We start from the raw sequence: 18,129 nt of genomic DNA on the forward strand, positions 1-18,129 counted from the left end.
TGTACTCTGTGCAGAATTTTGTGAGCTTTGAGTCTGAGTTAAAGTTTCGGTTTATGAATTCAAGGATCAAAACTTTACTTTCAAACTAGAAGTTGTGGTTGTGGCCAGGGGGGAGAGGAGGAAACTGGAGGGGGTATTTACAAAGGGGATTGGANGTTAAGTCTTGTCTGTTGTTTTCTTTACAGGTAGTGACCGGAAATGTATGGTAGTTGAACGGAGAATGTAGTATTGTGTAGAAATATGTTTTAGGAATCATTTAAGACATATGAGACGTTTTACGGTGCATATTTGTTCCTCATAGAATTTCCTGGAATTTTATTTTAAAAACGACATTTGACAATTGAAGAATTTGAAGAAATCTGCGAAAAAAATCATAAAGAATAAGATATTCAATATAATGATGAAAAGAAATAATTGATTCAAACATTGATTCATTGAGAACATTTCTATTGATAAATATATTCCTAAACATCTATTTAGTTTACTGTAGAATTATTTTTTGTCGTCGTTATTTCATAGTTTTAAAAAAATCGATTCTCAAAACGTTCCCACCTAAAATCTTTAAAAAAATCTCTACAATACTACATTCTCAGTTCGACTACTATACATTTACTACTTTAAATATTTCTTATTCTCTGTGTTCTGTGGTTGAGTTTGATATTTTGTCCAGGTGGTAGATTAACATTGGTTCAAGAGATCGGAGAAACTACAGTTATCAACAATATCAAGTTCGAGATACAGTTCGAGTTCATAAAGGTAGGAAACTACAGTTATCAATAATATCAAGTTCGAGATACAGTTCGAGTTCATAAAGGTAGGAAACTACAGTTATCAAGTTCGAGATACAGTTCGAGTTCATAAAGGTAGGAAACTACAGTTACCAATAATATCAAGTTCGAGATACAGTTCGAGTTCATAAAGGTAGGAAACTACAGTTATCAACAATATCAAGTTCGAGATACAGTTCGAGTTCATAAAGGTAGGAAACACTTTTTTAAATATTTTTTTTGGAAATAAGTTGATTATTTTCATATTTAAATATTTCAGCTAGGACAGGAGTAATGTAAAGAAACTAAATACTCGTCCCAAACTCTAGTTTAAAATCTTGATGATAATGATGGAGTAAATCTTTTATTTTCTATATATTAGCAGAATTCATAGTTTGTAGTAAGTTATCAGTTCCCTATAATGGGATGGTTCACTTCAATCTAAGTGACGCAGAGATAGAAGAATTCCATTAATAATTCACAAGAGTTCCCTTTTTAGAATTATCTCATGAACGAGTGCTAGACTATTTTAAAAATAATATTATAATAACATATTCATCCATAGGTCTGCAGATCTAACGAATTGCGAGAAAAAATTGACAATATGTCCTTAATCATGTTTTCTGATTGTGTGTAAGAGATATGACTTGAGAATAGTTTTTAGATCAGGCGATATTATAAAAATATTAGTTTATGACAGAGCAATATTTTATCACTTTGTTAAAGTGTTGTTATAAATTATGTATTGATCACTGATCATGAATCGGAACTATAGAAAATATTGAATACAGAGGATATATATACGCCTAGGTATGGGCACGATAATATATTTTCTATCCGATCCTTGACGATTAGTTAAATTAATGTAACGGAAAGATCAGAAACCTTCTGAACTTAAAACAAAATTGTTATTTTAGTCAATGAATTGAATGTTAACTGAGTTTTCTGTTCGTAAACGAAATTGTCCGTTAATTTTTCAAAACTTTCTTCTTCGACGGAACGTTGCTAGGGTTTCCAACGAAGGAAAACTTTAGCGAAAAATGCGAAATTTCACGAAAATTTTCCAATCTATTTCGCAAACTTTTTCGTGAAAATGAATATTTCGCAATTTTTTCTCGCATTTTTTGTCTACGAACGGAATGCTGGAAACCCTAAACCTTGCCCTCCTACTCTTGTATTCTCTAGGTATATGTAGATTTGTGTATTTGTAAAGAAGGATGTTGCTTCCAGGAAGCTAAAATAGATCACAAGGAGACGTGGAGGGGAGGGAGGCTTTAGAAGATGATGACAGAAGGAAAGTGGAGACAGAATGGCGGAAGGCTTGGTGACGTCACTGAGGCTGTGAGACCAGTTTTGCGGGGCCTGGAGGTAATTCTGCAAATCCTGAGGTTCGGAGATCATTTTTGCGGGGATCATGGCGCCTCTGCACCCCCTCCCTATCCATACAAATTCAGAAAGATGCAACATACGACTTAGTCCGTGAAAAAATCTATTTAATTTCAAACAAATCATTCAGAAATTACACCCTATGGTCATCGATTATCTTTCGCCACATTTGTATATAGTTGATTTTTCATAATATGTTTTGATTTTATTTTTTAAATAACATTTAGCTTCCAACTTGTTTTCGAACATTCCTGAAAAATATGAAAATGTCGTCTTCATTACCAAAAATCCAAGAAACAGGAATAAATGTTTTTATAAGTAACTCTCAGATCATAACAACCTTTCACCCCCTTTCATTTTTCGCGAACACTCCCTTTAAATTTTGCTTTAATTCCAACCATTTTGTTGTGCATATCTAAATTATAAAACAATTGTTAAATTTCTTGAATAATTTTGATTCCAAAAATTATTATTTCCCTGAGGTGTTACGTGAAAAATGCCACACACAAAAAAACAGGCCCGATCGGTTCAGCCATATTGACGTTTATTGGATACAAACAAACCCACAAACAGAAAATATTTATAGATAGATTATTGAGTGTTGTGAACTGTTTCCCAGAATTTTCTCTCTAGACCCTTTACCAAATTTTCCAATATATTGGGAAAATATCAAGATATATATTTAAATATTTATTTACTATTTATTAACCCTCAGCCTGTGATTTATAAAATTTGGAAATTATGACTCAGGTCTAAACTGTCAAATTGAGTCTAATTTAAGAAGTACACAAGCTTTAGGATTACAGTTGAACTAATTTTCCACAGAGTTTATTTAGCCGATTTAATATTGTATTTGGTGGATTTTCATGATTAGAGACTGAGTAGATGGATTTGAGGTATTTGATTAGAATAAGACTCAACATTGAGACTAATTCTCACTAAAATCAACCAAGGTCGGTTTTATTTTCATCGGGCCTAACTCCGTAAGTCGAGTCTAAGAGCTCGCAGCTTTCGATCACGTGACACAAGCTGTCGTCTAAGATTGAGCCTCAAATCTGGGTCTAGAGACGAAGCTTTAATAGCAAGGGCTCTTATGTGATTTTTCTGTTACAAATCATTCTAGCGACTACCGTATGAGAATTAAATCGAAAACTTGACTTTTTATCTTTTTATCCTTATTGAAAATTGAAAATAATAATTGTAAAAGAAAGATTGGGAAGTTCCATTAGATCAACTTTTTAAATTATATGTTGATAAAATAAACTATTCTCTCGTATCTCTAATTGCTAGATTTTATTAAACCAATTCATGTTTCAGCAAACAAAATAACAGAGTTTTCACCACAAACTCACATTTAATAATTCTTTCTTTGCAACCTGAAGGTGTAAACCTTAGATATTTCAAGCTTAGGCTAGTAGATCTAACTGAATTCTTAGTTTGAAACATGAAAGATCTACAACATCGATTGTTTTAAGTTTACCATTTTCCAAAGTGCAACTAGTTTACTCTTTTGCCAAAGTGGTTCTTTTTTACCAATTTTGCAAAAAAGTGTTCTCAGTTTACCGTTTTCCAAAGGGAGTTTACCATTTTCCAAAGTGTTTCTATTTTTCCGTTTTCCAAAAGGCCAAAGGTTTTCTAGTTTACTGTTTTCCAAAGTGCTTTTATTTTACCATTTTCCAAAGTGTTTCTAGTTTACAATTGGCTAAAGGTTTTCTAGCTTACTGTTTTCTAAAGTGTTTAAAGTTTTCCATTTTCCAAAGTGTTTATAGTTTACAATTGGCCAAAGGTTTTCTAGTTTACAATTGGCCAAAGGTTTTCTAGTTTACAATTGGCCAAAGGTTTTCTAGTTTACAATTGGCCAAAGGTTTTCTAGTTTACTGTTTTCTAAAGTGTTTATAGTTTTCCATTTTCCAAAGTGTTTCTTGTTTAACGTTTTCTAAAGGGTTTCAAGTTTACCTTTTCTAAAGGTGTTTTTTGTTTAACGTTTTCTAAAGTGTTTCTTGTTTACCATTTTCTAAAGTGTTTCTTGTTTACCATTTTCTAAAGTGTTTCTTGTTTACCGTTTTCTAAAGTGTTTCTTGTTTACCGTTTTCCAATATTACGTAAGTCCTTCGCTCTTCTCCCCCTCTATGATGTGTGATCAAGTAAAAAATCTAGTTTTTTAGCTTTTATTTATTAATGTTGACCCATTTCGAGTTTTTCAGCTGAAATCCCGTATCCGCCCCTGACCATTTTGAAAGTGTTTCTTGTTTTCCATTCTCCAAAGTGTTTTTTGTTTAACGTTTTCTAAAGGGTTTCTTGTTACCGTTTTCTAAAGTGTTTCTTGTTTACCTTTTCTAAAGGTGTTTTTTGTTTAACGTTTTCTAAAGTGTTTCTTGTTTACCGTTTTACAAAGTGTTTCTTGTTTACCGTTTTCTTAAGTGTTTCTTGTTTACCGTTTTCTAAAGTGTTTCTTGTTTACCGTTCTCTAAAGTGTTTCTTGTTTACCGTTTTCTAAAATGTTTCTTGTTTACCGTTTTCTAAAGTGTTTCTTGTTTACCGTTTTCTAAAGGGTTTCTTGTTTACCGTTTTCTAAAGTGTTTCTTGTTTACCGTTTTCTAAAGTGTTTACCGTTGTCCGAATTATTTCTCTTAGTTTACCATTTTCCGAATTGTTTATAGATATATTTCTATTAATAAGAACCTGAGACTAGAAATACATAATATTCTTGTATGTTAATATTAATGTATGTATCCCCTACTACAACCTACCTTCTAACATCATTAGCATACACGCCGCACACAAACACACACAACTGCCATTTTGTAACAGAATACGTATTCATAAACCATAGCTTTACATTTACTTTTTTATCCTTTCTCTTATCTATACAATATTATGCTTTTATATTGTTCCTAATCTATGCATTATAACCCCTCAATTCATCCATGCATTATTATCCCTCATCCATGCATTATTATCCCTCATTTATGCAATATTATCCCTCATCTATGAAATATTATCCCTCATCCATTCAATATTATCCCTCATCCATTCAATATTTTCCCTTATCCATGCAATATTATCCCTTATACATGCAATATTATCCCATATACATGCAATATTATCCCTCATCCATGCAATATTATTCCTTATGCATTCAATATTTTCCCTTATCCATGCAATATCATCCCTTATACATGCAATATTATCCCATATACATGCAATATTATCCCTCATCCATGCAATATTATTCCTTATGCATTCAATATTAGCCCTCATCCATGCAATATTATTCCTTATGCATTCAATATTATCCCTCATTTATACAATATTATCCCTCATCAAAACAGTTCTATTCTATCCTTGTATTATTTTTCGCCCAACTCTTTTCATATTTTCTGCATCATTAGGTTTATTGATCGAGCTGTAAAAAATGTTATCAAAAAATATCTTTTATTTAAACAACATTTTATTATATTTGTAAAACTTTGTTTAAATGTAAGTTTTGAAATATGAACAATCCCTTAAAGAGTACTCTGTACTGCAGTGTAGGATAGAAGATAATATATCTATATTACGAGGCTTTCATATTACAGAAACCATAGGTTTAAGGTTAGTAGAACAAGGAGATATTTACCATAGGTTTCAGGATAGTAGAACAAGGAGATATTTACCATAGGTTTCAGGATAGTAGAACAAGGAGATATTTACCATAGGTTTCAGGATAGTAGAACAAGGAGATATTTACCATAGGTTTCAGGATAGTAGAACAAGGAGATATTTACCATAGGTTTCAGGATAGTAGAACAAGGAGATATTTACCATAGGTTTCAGGATAGTAGAACAAGGAGATATTTACCATAGGTTTCAGGATAGTAGAACAAGGAGATATTTACCATAGGTTTCAGGATAGTAGAACAAGGAGATATTTACCATAGGTTTCAGGATAGTAGAACAAGGAGATATTTACCATAGGTTTCAGGATAGTAGAACAAGGAGATATTTACCATAGGTTTCAGGATAGTAGAACAAGGAGATATTTACCATAGGTTTCAGGATAGTAGAACAAGGAGATATTTACCATAGGTTTCAGGATAGTAGAACAAGGAGATATTTACCATAGGTTTCAGGATAGTAGAACAAGGAGATATTTACCATAGGTTTCAGGATAGTAGACCAAGGGGAAGATTTTGCCAACATGAAAAAAATAAAGAATTCGTAGAATGGATGGATGACTATATTTTTGAATATTTAGCAAGAGTTTAAATTAAGTTTGAATTATTTGATCAGGATGAGGGTAATAATATATTGTATGAGGGTGAGGATTAGGATGAGGATGAGGATCAGAATAATGATATATTGTATCAGCTGGTGAGGATGAGGATGAGAATAATGATATATTGTATCAGGATGAGGATGAGGATGAGAATAATGATATATTGTATCAGGATGAGGATGATGAGAATAATAATATATTGTATCAGGATGAGGATGAGGATGAGAACAATGATATATTGTATCAGGGTGAGGATGATTTTAATGATATATTATATCAGGATGAGGATGAGGATGAGAATAATGATATATTTTATCAGGGTGAGGATGATTTTAATGATATATTGTATCAGGATGAGGATGAGGATGAGAATAATGATATATTGTATCAGGGTGAGGAAGATTTTAATGATATATTGTATCAGGATGAGGATGAGGATGAAGATGGAGGACTGGAGGAGGTACGAGAGGAGGAAAGAGAAGTTAACCAACTTGCAAACTGTGACAGACAATTCGTCAGTGTTTTCGCCGGAGGTCAGATTTTATTTTTAGAAAAACACCATTTTTACATTTTAGAATAAAAAAGAAGTATTAAAAAATTCCTCTCTGAGAGGTTTTTGCAAAACAACATTTTTTATGCTCATTTCAAAAGTCAATTCAACTTTTTCTTTGGGAAGTTTAATATTTTAATTACTTTGACCGTAAAAAAAAACAGATTTTAATTATGTTAGTTCTTAATTTCTAACATTTTTAGGGTGAAAAATGCTGATTAGATATTTAGAAATTTGTATTTATTTTTATTTTTTATGTAATATGGAGTAAATTTTATAAATTTTTGTTGTATATTTAAAAAAGTAATTTCGAAGTATTTGTGACTTGTCCCAAAATAAAAACTAGTTGATCTTATATTTTTATTTTATTTCCAAAGTAAACAATAAACACAACATTTTCAGTTACCTTCAGAGTTCTATTCCTGGAAGCTTCCAGATCTTAGTTTTTTAACGACTTTAAGACATTAAATCTGAAAAGGAACTGAAGACGTAATTTTTAGTAACCATCCATTTATTGAGGGGCATGTCCGATTGACAATAGTATTATTAAAGGCTTTGTCATGATCTAGAATTAATGAAATATCTAAGTTTTTAACTTTAAAAATGGATGATTTTTAATATGGTTTTCATTTAAAACTGACAATTTTGGACTTCATGCTGCAGAAGCAATGAATAAAAATTGTCAAAATTAAAGACCTTTCTAGAAAAACGATGATATCTCCCACCTTATTTTTAAATACATGTTTAAAGGTCATCGTTGTGAGTCAACATGGACCTCTTAAAATTGAGGATCACTTGAATTTACAATGACAGTCCCTTTAAAGCAAACCTGAATATTCAGTTGTTGCATTCTCGATATTGGGTTTTCCACAGATAATCAGCTTTTAGAGACGATTGTCTGATATTACATATTCTGGAGTTCTAACAAATACATCAAATACAATTTAAAAAAGGGAATTTAAATAATTTAAAAAAAAACTAAATTTAGGAATTTAGGAAAATTTTAACTGTTTAATTTGTTGGAACTTTTGAAAAATGTTTAAGAATTGACCAAGAAATGCTCGAGGAATTGAGCGAATAAAACTAAAAAAAAACTTTTAAATTTGAAACTTTTCAATGCATTTAATAACATAAATAATAAATTTCAAAGACAATATTTAAAAAAAGGACACTTCAAACAAAAAAGAAGTTTTCCGATATTATTGGTACAGCTTTGTGACCTTGTAGCTCCTCTAGATTTTATTTTACGCACAAGTATGAAAAGTAACAGATTAGAAATTTATCTGGCAACATATTAGAAATTTATCTGGTAACATATTAGAAATTTATCTGGTAACATATTAGAAATTCGTCTGGTAAATATATTAGAAATTTATCTAGTAACATATTAGAAATTCATCTGGTAACATATTAGAAATTCATCTGGTAAATATATTAGAAATTTATCTGGTAACATATTAGACATTCATCTGGTAACATATTAGAAATTCATCTGGTAAATATATTAGAAATTTATCTAGTAACATATTAGAAATTCATCTGGTAAATGTATTAGAAATTTATCTGGTAACATATTAGAAATTTATCTGGTAACAGGTTAGAAATTCAAAACAATTTTCTTTTTCTTAATTGCTCTTCAATAAGAGAAGTTACAATGGAAAACGTAAAAATTAAAATGAAGTTTATTTTAATGGACGTGATATATTAGAGATATAAAGCTTTTTCCTATTTTTAAAATAAAAATTAATATCTTTCCTAATAAAATAGTTTATAAATTCAAAGTCACATAAATGAAATTGTTACCTATAAAATGACTCAACTACGATTCACTTAAAGGATATAACAAAGGGAATTGAGTCTTTGCCACAAACCCTAATTTTCTAATTCGAATATCCTTGCAACCCAATGTCGTAAGATAGATATTTCAAACTATGAATTAATATAGCAAAGGTTGCAAAGATATAGGGATTAGAAAATATGTGTTTGTGACAAAGACTTAATTCGTTTATTATGTTACATGTTGGAAATTCAAAATGAAATATATCAATAAAATGAAATCAATTTTAATTTGACTTAATTAGGTTACAGATATAAAACTTTTTTCTGTTTTTTAGGAAACCTTCGATCTGATGCTCTGCATACCTTCTCTAGTCCTGGTGGGGTATTCTTCTATGGTAGAGGAGGGAGGAGAAACCTAACTTGCTCATTTCTTATCAGGGGTTCAAGGTACGTAACCCCCCCACTCCCCCCACCTCTATTCTATTTGCATCTGGTTTATTGGAGGGACCCCCACCCCACCCTATTTGTATCTTGTTCGATGTAGGTACTTTCCCCTCCCTCCCCATTTATATCATATTTAATTGTTAGATAACCCCCCCCCCTCCCCATCTGTATCATGTTTAAGGAACGTAACCCGCTCCCTTCCCATATCTGTCTCATGCTCAATATGTATGCCCTACCCTCCCCCCTCTCTCTAATCTGTATCATATATATGTACTGATGAAAATTTCTTGATTATTAGAATATGATTACACAAACAGCTGGAATGATTATAATTTATGTTAACTTACAATGCAATATTTCATGCGAAATTGATAATTTGAGCTATTTTACCAAAGAATGATTTGATTTTTAACTTTTTGAGAATCTGATTTTTTGTCATTTTAAGAAAAAAATTCTTAAAAAAATTTGAAAATTTTGCCCCCCCCCCCCCCAAAAAAAAGTGTGTTCTTAAAAGTGCATCCGCAAAGTGAGTCATTATTGCGCGTCCTCATTATAATAATACATTACTAGTATAATGTACGTCTTTATTTTTGCGTCCGAACAGAAAAGCACTTCATCAATATTGCATCTGGTTCTGCAATCATTAATGTGGATCATTCGTGCACCTTATTTTTTATCATTAGTTTTCAAGGACTCTTTGGATTACTGTGCATTTGGCAACTACAAATATGGTGTCCAAGTCAAGTTTAGAAATTTATATTTCTAGAATAAAATATAAAATCTTGAAATCTTGAATTTTAAAGTTTGACAATAACACAAAATACAAACAGCATATTCTGTACAATTCTATTATTATATTTCTCCAACCTTTCTATTCCTTTTATACATATTTATTTTCTAGTTTATATAGTCTAACAGTATATTCTATTATTATATTTCTCAAACCTTTCTATTCCTTTTATTCATATTTATTTTCTAGTCTATATAGTCTAACAGCATATTCTATTATTATATTTCTCAAACCTTTCTATTCCTTTTATTCATATTTATTTTCTAGTCTATATAGTCTAACAGTATATTCTATTATTATATTTCTCAACCCTTTCTTTTCCTTTTATTCATATCTATTTTCTAGTTTATATAGTGTAACAGCATATTCTATTATTATATTTCTCAAACCTTTCTATTCCTTTTATACATATTTATTTTCTAGTTTATATAGTCTGACAGCATATTCTATTATTATAATTCTCAAACCTTTCTTTCCTTTTATTCATATTTATTTTCTAGTTTATATAGTCTAACAGCATATTCTATTATTATATTTCTCAAACCTTTCTATTCCTTTTATACATATTTATTTGCTAGTTTATATAGTCTAACACAGAAACAAAAATTATGAAATGTTGTTTTGTTGTTCACCGTTTTAAGAAACTGTAGACGTAATTTAAAAGGATCCATTTAAACCTTTTTGCCCAAAAAATCACATTTTCTAATCCCTATATCTTTGCAAACCGCTTTCGTAGACCTTTGAATTTTGTCCGATAGAATATTCCAATTTTGAAAAATATCAAAGGTTTAAACCATCAGATTGCAAGGATAAAGGGATTAGCAAATTTGAGTTTGAAGCGAAAACTCAAATCCTTTATTTGGTTGCAAATTAGAAATTCAACATTTATCTCTTCAAAAAGAGGGGATAGGATTGAAAATACGCAAGATTTCAATTGGATCTGAATATTTGCGACTTTTTAATTATTTTTTTTTAATTCTTGATGAAAACCTTTTTATTTTAAACTATGCATTCTGATAGAGAGCAAATAGTCTATAATCTAACAGAACTCAAAGTTTGAAATATTTAAGGTCTCTGACAATGGGCTGCAAAGATATAGGGATTAGAAATCAGAGTTTGTAGCAAAGGCTCAATTCCTTTCTAACTTTAGATTGCAAAGATATGGGGATTAGAAAATGTTATTTTTTGGACGACGCAAGGGTTGAGTTCAGCTTTACTTAAATTTGACGTGACTCAACATGAAAAAGAAACAAAATGTACACTGTTAAAACTATACAATGTACACTGTTAAAACTATACAATGTGCACTGTTAAAACTATACATTGTTTTTTAAATTTTGTAGATATACAGAACATCCCATATTTTATTGGATTATCTCCAATATTTAACGAAGAAATACGCACATAATTACTCGAAAGACCTGCTGTTGCATGAAATTTTATATTAGGCTTATACAATTTTTGAAAATGATTCATTCTTTAAAATTTTCTGATTAGCCCAAAAATCACAATTTCGAGCCATAAACGATCCGAAATGATGTGGGGCACCGGCCCTGTATGTATAATATGAATGATGTGGGGCACCGGCCCTGTATGTATAATATGAATGATGTGGGGCACCGGCCCTGTATGTATAATATGAATGATGTGGGGCACCGGCCCGTATGTATAATATGAATGAATGTAAATTGTGCTAAGAGCCCCCCTTTAACTGATAATTTTGCACGCAAGGTTGCTCTTTAAGTCGTCTTTCTTGCTTCGTAATTGTAAAACTCAAAATTTTGCGTATTTTTCTATTAACATTATAGGGAGATTCTTAGAAATTATAAATGAGGACATTTCTCCTTATTCAATTTTTCCGAAAAAAATCTATTGGATCATTTGAGTTGCCATAAAAAAAATCGGCCCCGGCTAGTTTGTCTGTTTTGACGTTTATTGGACACAAACAGACAGACAAACAAGCAAGACAAGCAAAGTGTATACATATATAAAGGTATAACCCAACCTGAAAACTAACTCCATCATTATAATTAGATATTCAGCTCTTCAATACAGATATATGTTTATTTACATTCATATATATATTTATTCACAGATATATAGTTACATATATATATTATATTATTTAGAGAAAACACGTTAACAAATGTAGATACTAGATATTCTAAAGAAAGTCAAATATAATTTCAACAGCATCAATATTTTTTGAATAGATAGATATCTATTTATCTGTAAATTTATCCATATATTTATATATTTATTTTCATATCAATAAGTATATCTATCTATCTATCTATCTATCTATCTATCTATCTATCTATCTATCTATCTATCTATCTAGGAATGAAAGGGTAGAGTTAAACCTAGAGAATATAAGTATGGGTTCTAGACCTTGTAGAACAGTATTTGATGCTGAGACTGCCAGGTTAGTTAAAGAGAGGTTTCATGAAATCTTAAAGGGACCTAGTAACCTTAATTTCAAGTGACCCTGTGTGCAAAGATGACAATGTTCAATTTACAACGGTACTTATAAACCATAATCTGATCAAAAATGTGAAAGATAACTTCGTTTAAGTTTGACTCGAAAGTGTTGGTTCAGATAGTTTATCCCGTCTGACTTGAAAAGTAAGAAATGTGCAAGTCACATGAAATTATACTTACAGTCTCTTTAAGGTGGTTATAGTCGGTGTTTGACCACCTATTTCGAGAAGGGAGAAATACCATAATCTCATAAACTGAATAATCAAAAGTGGAACGTATACAGAGTAAATTGTGAACATTTACGGTCACAGTAACTTGTTAATTGCTCGAAATAATTTGATAGATAGATAGAAAAAAACCGTACTGCGTTGTAAAGCATTGTTTTGATTAAATACAGGCTCTATAGTGTAAACATAAAATATTCTAGTCGGATTTTAAGAAGCATGGAATACTTACCTAGTCAGAGAAATCCTGAAATAAAGGATGTTTTATAGAATGTATAAAAATCCAAAATTTGGAAGCACGTTTCCTACCCCCAATTGTAAGGGGTTTGACATAAAATTGACCAAATTATCTGTATATAATTCGGGGGGGGGGGGATGGCGAGCGAACTCACTTGATTAACCCCCCTCCCCCCCTACGAAAAAAATATTGTAAGCAGTCCCTGTATTTCGGAGAAGAGAAGGAAGAAACAGTAAGGAAGGAAGAAAGAGTAAGGAAGGAAGAAAGAGTAAGGAAGGAAGAAAGAGTAAAGAAGGAAGAAAGAGTAAAGAAGGAAGAAAGAGTAAGGGAGGAAGAAAGAGTAAGGAAGGAAGAAAGAGTAAGGAAGGAAGAAAGAGTTAAAGAAGGAAGAAAGAGTAAAGAAGGAAGAAAGAGTAAAGAAGGAAGAAAGATTGAGGAAGGAAGAAATAGTAAGGTAGGAAGAAAGAGTAAAATAGGAAGAAAGAGTAAAGAAGGAAGAAATAGTAAAGAAGAAAGAAAGAGTAAAAAAGGAAGAAAGAGGAAAGTAGGAAGAAAGAGTAAAATAGGAGGAAGAAAAAGGAAAGAAGAAAGAAGGTTAAAGAAGGAAAATTGGATAATGAAAGAAGAAAGATCGAGAAAAGAAGAGAGAGAAGAGAAGGGAGAATGGAAGAGAAAAAATAGAATGAAGAAAGAGGAATGAAAAAGGAAAAAAGGGGGAAAAAGGAGGAAAGGGGGAAAATAAAAAAGATAGCAACGAAGAAATAAAGAAAGAGGAATAAAACAGGAAAATAGGAAAATTAAAGGAAGAATGAAAAACGAAAAAGTGAAAAAAGAATGTAGAAAGAAGAAAGAACGGAGGAGGAAAGAGGGAAGAATGAGGGTGGTAAGAAGGAAGAATGAAAAAGAAGGCAGAATGAGAAGTAAAGAAGGATAATGAAAAAGGAAAAAGGAAGTAGGAAGGAGAAAGAATGAAAAAAGAAGGACGAAAGAAGAAAGAATAAAAAGAAAAAGGAAAAACGGAAAAAATAAGGCTGAATAAAAGAGGAAAGGACAAAGTGAAAAAGAGGAAAGAAGGAAAAATTAAAGAAGTATAAAGGAAGAATGGGCGAGGAAGGAAGGAAGAAAAGTGAAGAATGAAATGAAAAAATGTTTTAGTTTGTTTAAAAAGATTGCATCCCTAACTGTTTAGCGTACATTTTTTTGAGGTTTTTCTCTTTGAATATTTGGCTTTTGATGGTATTCTTGCATTTTGAGAGAATGAAACTAAACTGAATTTAAAACGATACAGGATTATATTTAAATCCTACCGTGAGAACCAGAAAACTGCGGAATAAAAGGTTGTTAATCGTTTTTATATACGATCGAAAAAACTGTTGTTTTTATTTTTTTCAACGCGATTGTTTCGTTTTTGGAAAAAACTATCGTTTTTTGAAACGATCGTTAAAAAAAATTTCGCTAGTGAATCTGAATAACCTGAATATTTACTGTGTTTTTTCTCTTTAAAAGGTCGTTAATGATCGTTATCGAATGGTCGTCGTTAACATTCGTTATCGGTCGTTAACGAAGGGTCGTTTTCAAAAACAATCATTTTTAAAAACGATATTTTTAAAAAGTCGTTTTTTTCGTCGTTCTCAAAACAATACGATCGTTTTTTAAAAAAATGAAAACGAACCATCCGACCCTAGTTATGACTTTAAACAGTCCAATGAATATGAGACACAGCAATTGTGCGATACAAACAGACCCATTTCATTTAATAAGTGATTTAATAACTTACTAGTTAAACTATTCGATTTTTAACAACGTCAAATACACTTGATCCTTGCTTTAATGTCGTCTTCCTATTCTAGAGTTGTCTGGTTCTCGCTGTATACCTAAAAGATTTATTTAAGTATTTTTGACGTCTGTTTAATTTATTGAAAAAAAATCTGTTGGTATTTTTAATCTGTTGTGTGATGAGTATTATTGAGAGAGGTTTTGTGAATACAGCTCTCTGCCAACTTGAATTTCCTCCCTGATCTGAATTTCAATGTTCTGTTAATCGTATTCAACTATTGTTTGTAAACTACAAAAATAGATTACAAGGGTGTGTATTTTCTAGAAACATATTTTCCAATCCCCTTCCTTTTTCACCCAAAAATCATTTATTTTTTGTTTAGGGGTTTGTTTAGGGTTTTGTTTAGGGTTTTGTTTAGGGTTTTGTTTAAGGTTTTGTTTAGGGTTTTGTTTAGGGTTTTGTTTAGGCTTTTGTTTAGGATTTTGTTTAGGATTTTGTTTAGGGTTTTGTTCGCTAAATCGGGGGAAAACATGAACTTTTGGGCAAAAGATTTTAAAAAATGATTAAAAAAATGCTTTTTGATGTCAAATTTTTCATTATTTCCCCCAAATCATCAAAAATGATTTTGAAAATATACACCCCTGTATAAATTGATTTGAACAAATTCAATTGAGAATACAGAATTACAGTTTAACTAGAGAAATAAATTAAATATCATAATGGAAACTTTTTAATTCAAGAGTTCAATTATACTAAAGGAATTGATTTTTTGTCACAAACTCAAATCACTATATCTTTGCAATCTGATGGTAATAACCATTAACAAAATAAAATGACAGAATTCATAGTTTGGCATATCTAAGGTCTACAACATTTGGTTGCAAAGATATAAGGATTATAAAATCTGAGTTAATGGCAAAGTCTCAATTCCTGAGAATGCTTGAGATAGCTGACTATTATTGATCAAAGAAACGATTAAGGTTAGTTTTTTGGAACAAATTTAGAAAATTGTTAAGATTTATTTTCAACCACAAATATAAAAATTAATATAAAATGGTGTAGTACTTAAAAACACACTAATTAAACACATTCTAACTGAATATAGACTTTACCAGCCAAATCAAACGGATCTAGCAATATATCCAGGTATATATCCAGGTACAGATGTGATTCCTCTGGAGCCCGAGCTGGAGTATATATCAGTGAAGTTGAAGGAGAAGGGTTGGATCAATCCCAGTGCTATTGTCAGAAAATACACGGAGCTAACTTTGTCTCGGCATCTAACTCTATACTAGTCAGGTCAAACAACAGAGAATAGATAAGTATAGAGTTTAAATAAGTCCAGAAGTGTACAACCGCCATTTTGTTGTACTGTTTCTAAACTGCATGAGTGTACTTCACACATTTGGCCTATTTAACCTTTTGGTGCCTGGAACATCTTTTTATAGAAAAAAAATTCTTGAAAATTATTTAATTTTTTCTAAATCAATTCTCTGACAACCTGACAACCTGTCAAGCATTCACGAGTTCATTTCAGCATAACCTTTATAAACTAAGAAATTGTAACGGAAATATATATAGGGATCATACTGAATTAGTGTGATGTACTGCGTATAATTTATGAATTTATTTACATGAATTTTAAACTTTGAACTCCTTTTAGGCTCAGAGGGACTAAACAATTTCATACCGAGGGATAATCTTATTTCCCTTCTATTTTAATCTCTGTTCTGTGGGTAAAACAAAACCTTCGAAGAATTAAAAATTATTTTTTATTTCTTTTTTAAATCTTTCTTGTGTGCTGCAGACTACTTTATCAATATATCAAGAATTCATATTGGAGAAATGGCCTAGTATAAAATTAACATTCTGAAAACTACAAAAATTTAAAATTCGACTTATTAACTTAATATATGTTAAATGTACGATTTTTCTGCGAATTCCTTGGATAAAATTTGCAAATTTAAACTCTTTAATTAATTAAACTGTGAAAAATTAAATATATTCTAATCTTTCTATGGCTTAAAGTACAATAGCGCAAAAAATAAAATATTTTGTATAGAATAATTTACATACACATTTCTTTTCATGAAAAAAAGGTTTCGTTTAGAAGTTTCCTTTGATCTGAAAGCAATATTTGGGTTTTCAATCAAACAATTTTATTTCAATCAAATGTCATCGCAATTTTTACTGTATTTTTGTTGATCAGTCGATTGCTACCCTATAAACGTCGTGATTTAATTTTTTTGTGAGACCTGGCTTGGCCTTAAGAGTGGATTTGTGTACTTTCTTGATTTGAAATATTAAAAGCTGGGAACATTTGTGTTTAATAGTTATAATCCCAATAGCTTAATCTCGACATCCACTTTGGGCACTTTTGATTTTCTGCTCAATCCTCTCTTTTGGCTATCCCTCCTTGGCTCCGAACAGTGAAGTTCTATCATTGGTTGCGCGAAAATTTCCCTGCTTCCGATTGGCTGTTCGATTTCTGCAAGCGACATTCTGATTGGTTTAATATTAGATACTTTCCTGGATATCAAATAAAGATCAAATTAATCTGCAGATTAACAAAAAGAGATCAAGTGTTGATCGTGATATCCACAATACAAGAGTGTTCAGCTGAAGATTAAATATTTTTGTATATTTTGAAAATCCAATTGTTTAAAAACTGAAAATGCTCGCGACAAGCCTAACTCATAAAGATTCATTTTAATAGATTAAGGTGTTGTTTCCCCTTGAGCAATTAAGTCTGGGCTGGAATATTCCAAAGGATTTATTCAAAAGTTTTTAACAGACTTTAATAGAAATGTGTTGTTACTCCAAAACTCTTAATATTTGAAAGAAAGCTATTTTATTTTATTTAAATTAATTCCACAAATTTAATTAAATATGGCAAGCTCTTATTCGCACAATATTGTAACTGAGCATTTAATTATTGTAAATAGAAAGATATCTTCTAATATCAAATTCATTAAGTGAATTGTTTAGAAACTTAAAGTTACAAATATCTTATCAATTTTCAATATTAAGTTTACAATCTTATATATTCCTTTCTTGGGATTTATTTAAACTGCAGGTTCAATTAAATCTAAACTTTAACCTTGTATGAACATTTTTATAAATGACTAGCTAAAGTGCCCGGCGTTGCCCCGTGAAATTTTAAATCACTTTTAGCTTATGTTACCCCCAGGGTACCCATGAGTTTCCTAAAAAAATATCGGCCTATTGGTCCAACTATTTCGCTGGATGTCAAAGATGTCAATTGTTCATATATTCAAGTTCTTATCCACTCCTTTTTTTACAAACTTTAGATACATTTTCCATATTCTTACTTTTTCTTGTTTTTTGTGAAGTTTTTTTTTAAATTCAAATAAAAAACCAACAAAAATGAGTTAAAATTAGTTAAATCTTCATAGCATAACATATTTATCATCT

At 30.7% G+C, this 18,129-nt stretch overlaps 1 protein-coding gene across 1 annotated transcript in view; it reads left to right on the plus strand.

Annotated features, from left to right (window-relative positions):
- LOC111699126 (uncharacterized) overlaps positions 1-18,129 on the plus strand; it is an 81,420-nt gene that overhangs the window by 50,818 nt on the left and 12,473 nt on the right. Inside the window, exons 17-21 of the mRNA XM_023469705.1 lie at positions 671-756; positions 6,836-6,944; positions 9,076-9,187; positions 12,316-12,399; positions 15,853-15,993. Coding sequence (XP_023325473.1) covers positions 671-756; positions 6,836-6,944; positions 9,076-9,187; positions 12,316-12,399; positions 15,853-15,993 — 532 coding nt within the window. The remainder of the gene's footprint in view (positions 1-670; positions 757-6,835; positions 6,945-9,075; positions 9,188-12,315; positions 12,400-15,852; positions 15,994-18,129) is intronic.

The sequence above is a fragment of the Eurytemora carolleeae genome, unplaced genomic scaffold (genome assembly GCF_000591075.1).
Source record: "Eurytemora carolleeae unplaced genomic scaffold, Eaff_2.0 scaffold348, whole genome shotgun sequence".
NCBI classification, from domain to species: domain Eukaryota; kingdom Metazoa; phylum Arthropoda; class Copepoda; order Calanoida; family Temoridae; genus Eurytemora; species Eurytemora carolleeae.